General features: G+C 68.3%; 1 protein-coding gene across 1 annotated transcript; it reads right to left on the reverse strand.

Annotated features, from left to right (window-relative positions):
• Positions 1-25: 25 nt before the first annotated feature.
• LOC113405862 (beta-crystallin A2-like) lies at positions 26-744 on the reverse strand (the record flags this gene model as incomplete). The annotated part of the gene is made up of 2 exons (XM_026647146.1): positions 587-744; positions 26-167 (listed from the first exon to the last, which is right to left on the reverse strand). Coding segments are annotated over exons 1-2 (300 nt in total), but the record flags the coding sequence as incomplete, so codon positions are not given.
• Between the last annotated feature and the right edge of the window lie 4,724 nt (positions 745-5,468).

Consider the following 5,468-nt stretch of genomic DNA (forward strand, 5'->3'; position numbering starts at 1 on the left):
GCGTTCGAAGGCGCGTCCGACTCACAGCGCATTTGATGGGCCGGAACGACAGCAGGTGCTCGGTTCGGTAGCCGCTGTTTCCACTCCAGGCCTCCCAGCGGGGGTAGTCGCCCTTCTCCAGGATGAACTGCTGCCCCTGGTACTCCGGGTACTCGAAGCCCACCCAGCTGTGCGAGAGGGGGAGGGGACGGTGTCAGCGGCACCAGCACGTCTGCGGGAACGTGCCCCCAAAAGCAGAGCTGGCAAAGTCCCTGGGAGGAGGGAGCAGGGCAGGCCCCCAAGGGACCCAGTCTAGGCTTCCCCCACCTGGACAGATCAGCTGCCCCTTGCCCTCAGCACCGCCTGGGGGCAGGGAGCCCGTCCCTTCCCTCATGCGCCTCATTTCACAGCGGGAGAAACCGAGTCACAGAGCAGGGAAGCGACTGGCCCAAGGTCACCCAGCAAGTCCGTGGCAGAGCTGGGGCTAGGACCCAGGCGCGTGCTCTGACCCCTGCTGCACTGCGGAGCTGCCCTACGGCCTGGCGGCTCGCGGGAGGAGGCGGCGAGGGGGCCCCGGGCGGGTGAGGCTGGGGCCTGGGGCACTTACGAGCCGTTCTCCACCTTGATGGAGCGGAGCTTGCGGAAGCTGCGGTCCATGACGCTGGGACACTCCAGCAGGAACTCGCTGCGCTTGCCCTGGAAATTCTCCTCCTCCCAGACCGTGAGCTTGAACTGGCCCAGGGCCTCCATGGGCGGGCTGGTCATTGGGAGCTCGCCAGCTGCAGAGACAAAGCCCACCTCAGCCACACGAGACCCCCGCCCTGGCCCCCCGCAGCGACACGGCTCCAGCAGGGCAGGGCACGAGTCTCAGCTACGCCCACGGGGGAATCTGGGTTCCTAGAGCACATCCGGCCCCAGGGTTCGCCTCTGCTCCGAGGGGGAATGGCGGCACCGAGGGTTGGGGCAGCTACATGGTGGGATTGAGGAGTTAGGGACATGGAGCCCAGGGCTGGGCTAGCAGGGGCGGCGGGTCGGGGGGGGGGGGCACGGGGCGGGGGGGGGGGGGAGCCCAGAGGCTAGCAGGGGCTGCAGTTCACAGGAGCCCCCCACACCCTAAAAACAGGGCAGCAGGCGGGGATGGGCAGGCTCCTGGTCCCAGCGCCCACTGGGACGCTCATGCAGCAGCGGGGTGACTCCATGGCGCAGTTATCGGGGTGCATGGCAGATGTGCCCTCGTGGGAGGGCTCTGCCCCCCCCAGCTTCCCTAATCCTGTGCCAGGGCTGGGGGGGGGGCGAGGAGGCAGTGGACAGCCAAGACAGCAAGTCCCCGAAACCAGGATCCACGCCAAAAATACCAAGGTGCCAGCTGTGCTGCCCCCCCCCGAGCGCCCCCAGAGAGTCTCGTGGGGGGCGGCTGCAGGGGCCCGGGGGGTTCATAGCCTGATACTTACTTGGTCTGCAGGGCACAAAGACGAGGGTGGCGCTGTGGGGCTGGGGGCCTCCCAGGGTCTCTTATAGCCCGGCCGGCTCAGTGCAGCGTGTGCACAAGCAGGCAGGGCTGAGTCAGCGGGGGGAGCCCGGGAGGTGCGGGGGGCCAGGCGCCGGCTTGTCCAGTCCACTCAGCCATTGTGGGGGGATCAGCCGCCCGGGCGCACAATGGAAAGTGCTGGGCCGCGCTCGCTCCGGAGCTCAGGGTCACAATAGGGAAAACGCCTGACGCTCCACTTTCCTTTCTCCCGCGGCACAATGCGCCCGTGCTGGGGGGATTAGGGGCAGAGCCGGGGCCAGTGGGACGCCAGCCGGGGGGGGACAGTGGTGTCATGGGGGGGGGCAGGAGCTGCGCTGCTCACTGGGCTGCTTGTTGAAATGCCACGGTGGAGGCCAGGGGACACTGGGGCAGACGCTTCCCTTCCTTGGGTCACGGATGCCAAGCTGTGCCCGGCCCCCTGCCCGGGGCTCACTGCCCTGAGGCTCCTGGGGGAGGCTTGGCCCACCCACCTCCCACGTCAGATCCTCTCCCCAGCCTGTCCCCCACCTCGGCGGTGTCGAGCTGGGGCGGTGGGTCCCAGCACTGGGATGGGGATCGGCCCATCCCGGCGTCCCGCCTGCTGCCCCACGCACTGCCCTAGCAGACCGCCGGGAACCCCGAGCTGGTCTGTGACCAGCAGGGGGTGCTGTTCAGGGCTGGCCCCGCAGCGGGAGCGAGGCTAGCGAGCTGGGGGGGTGGGAATCAAGCAGATATCCGGGGATTCCCCCTCCTGTTGCTCCAATCGGGCCCCTCTGGGGGGGTCTTCTCTTTCTCGCTGCCTGGCAGGGGCCGGGCCGCTGGGCGATGCACGTGCCCAGTTCCCATCCCTGCGCCCCGTGGGGGGCACTGGACTTTGCAGCGTGGCCGAGGCCGCCCTGTCTGGGGAGGGACCGTTTGGGTTAAACGTGGAGCCACCTGGGAGCAGCTTTGCCTTTAATTCCTGTCCTGGGCCCCGGCCCGCCCTCTCCCGCACCGGCCGGCTGACGGCTGGGGTGTGAAAGGTGCCCCAGGGACAGGGCAGGGACGGGCCACACCTGTCTGGGGATGCCCCTAGGAAATGTCTGGATCCCCCTGGGCTCCTGGGGGATCAGGAGCAGCCCCCCCAAAGAGCCGTTCTGGCCTAGTCGGTGATGAGGGAGTGGTTAGAGTGCGGGGGGGGGGTACCCTGGGAGGCAGGACTCCTGGGTTCTCTGCCCTGTTCCGCCACTGACTTGCAGTGGGACCTTAGGCGAGTCCCTTTCCCCACCCTGTGCCTCGGTTTCCCCAGCTGGGGGCGATACTGGCGCGCTTTGCGAGCCCCGGGTGAGCCAGGAGCCAGACTGGCCGGCTTCGCCCTGCTCCTGCCCTGCTCCTGCCCTGACCCCGGCAGCGTTGGGCCTGGTCCCACCGAGCGGACAATCCCGCGAACCCCCACTAGAGGGCGCCGGAGGGCAGGGATTGCGCCCGGGCGGCGCAGACACCCAGGGCCTGGGCAGGCTGGGGCTGTGGCCGGGGCCAGGACATGGGGGGGGACCCAGCTTTGCTGGGTGTTTTCTAGTGCAGGGGGCAGCGTGGGGCCCCCGGAGCCGGACGTCTCTTACTGTGGGGATGAGGCTCCGGTGGGGCCCTGCCACGCTCTCGGCTGGGTAGGGGAGCGACCGGAAAGGCCCAGGACTGGGAGCGGGACCCACAGGCAGGGCGCTGGCTTTGCTGTGGGTGCTTCGACCATCTCCCCTCCTGCCAGCCCGGGCGCCCCTGGCAGGGCTGGGGAGTAGGGCTGGGAAGGGCGTCCCTTGCCCAGGGGGGCAGGAGTGGGAGCAGGGGGTGTCCCTGCCTGGCGGACGGGGACGGGGACAATGCAAAGTCAGAGGGTGCTGGAGGCGATGCTCCGGGACCCCGGCTCCTTTCCACGCTGGCGGCTCTGGCGGGGCGTTGCATGGAGCTGGGGAGAGGCAGGGGGCAGGGAGTGCTCGACTCTGCCCAGAGGGGGCAGGTTCAGCCTCGCCCGCTCCCCAGCGCCCCGGGCAGCGATGCCGCCCCGTCCCCTGGAACAAGCCAGCTCCCGGCGTGGCTGCCCATGCGGCCGCGCTGCCAGCGGCAGGCGTCTCCAGGCGACAGACACACGGGGCTGGGGGCTCGTCTGCCTCGAGGGGAGCTGCCGATGCCAGCTCATTAGCGGGCCCGGGGCTTGCTGACGGGCTGGGCCCCTGGTCATTCTGCCACCCTCCCCTCCCCCACCGGGGCCCTTGGTCCTGTCACCCTCCCCTCCCCCACCGGGGCCCTTGGTCATTCTGCCACCCTCCCCTCCCCCACCGGGGCCCTTGGTCCTGTCACCCTCCCCTCCCGCACCGGGGGCCTGGGCCGATCTCACCCTCCTTGGAGACGCAGCAGGTCAGAGACTGGACGCGAGGCAGGAGCTGGGGTTTCGGGGAGGCTGCCCGGAGGGCAGAGGGGGCGGCTCTTGGGCCCGCAGTGGGGGGGGGGGGATGGAGAGGAGGCTGGCACTAGGGAAGAAGGAGGGTCCCCCATGGCTCATGGGACAGCGGGGGCCAGGGCAGCCCTGTTTCCCAGGCTCAGACCCCAGCGCTGCCCTCCCAGCGGAGCAGAGCTGGGGACGGGCTCAAGGCCAGGCAGGGCAATGGGGGAGGAGATTGGAGCATGGGGGCCCCTCGGTGATATTGACCGGGATCGGTGGGAGGAAAGGCTGCCTTGTTACCCTGTGAGACTCCCCGCAGCAGGGCGTTCGGGCGGCAGAGGGGTCGGTGAGGGGTAACAATGTAGCAGGGGGAGGGGGCCGGCTGTAGGGTTCCCATGCTAGCCCCCAACCCACCCCCTGTGGGGCGGTGCCTGGAGGGGAGCTGGGCTGATACGCCCCAACAGCAGCGGGCATTGGGCGGTGCTGGGGCAGGGGATGGAGCTTTGCCCTGAGCTCCATGGAAGACACAGGTCAAGAGCAGTCAATGGTTGGACAGGAGGTAGGATGGGCCAGTGGCCTGATCCGGAGCAGCCGGAGGTGTGGTTCTAGACTAGCTGGGCTGAACCAAAGCTTCAGAAGGTTGGTTCTAGACTAGCTGGGCTGAACCAATGTAGCAGGAAGAGGGTTCTGGGTTAGCTGGGCTGAACCAATGTAGCAGGAGGTAGGGTTCTAGACTAGCTGGGCCAAACCAATGCAGCAGGGGTGGGGTTCTAGACTAGCTGGGCTGAACCAATGCAGCAGGAGGTGGGGTTCTAGACTAGCTGGGCTGAACCAATGCAGCAGGAAGCAGGCCACCATGGCCAGTGCTATGAGCCAGGGCCCGTGTTCCTAGTGATCTGGCTGGGCCCCACATCTCTGCCCCAGCCCCATGGATTTTGACAGAGTCAGAGGGCAGCTCTGAGCTGGTCTCCCACGTGGGTCCCTATGCTCTGCGCAGCCCCCAGTGGGGAGGGAAGTTCGGGGCCTGTGCGGGGAGCTGCCCCCCTCCCCCCCAGCAGATGGAGCTGAGGCCAGGCCCTGTTTATCTTGCTCCCAGTTGCCGTGTTTGCTCTGGGGATTGTTTCCTGCCACCAGCGCAGACACAGGTGGCTTTTATTTGCAGGGTCTGGCTGATTAGATCAGGGCGGGTGCAGCCCCCGGGCAGCCTCATTTCCCTGCAGACTCACCCTACTGGGAAGGGATGCAAATTCACCCAGGGCTGGGCGAGGCCGTTATCCTGCAGGGCTCCCCACAGCCAACCCCCTCCCTCGGCTCCCCTGAGCCCCGGATCAGGGCCTGGCGAGCTGACCCACTCCCAGCAGCCAGGCTGCCCTGTCCTCTGCTCCAGGGACACTGGGGAGCGGTCACGCCGAGCCCTGCAGCGCACACGCGTGTGCTCACGCACATGCCCTGTGCCGGCCTGCGCATGCAGCGAGACACGCTGACCCCACTGCCCCCCCGGCCATGCACCCCGTCATGGCGGAGCCCAGGCCTGGACACATGTGTGAGGGCACCCAGCCCCCGCCT

This window comes from Terrapene carolina, unplaced genomic scaffold (genome assembly GCF_002925995.2).
Source record: "Terrapene carolina triunguis isolate 2854851 unplaced genomic scaffold, T_m_triunguis-2.0 Scaffold51355, whole genome shotgun sequence".
NCBI lineage: Eukaryota > Metazoa > Chordata > Testudines > Emydidae > Terrapene > Terrapene triunguis.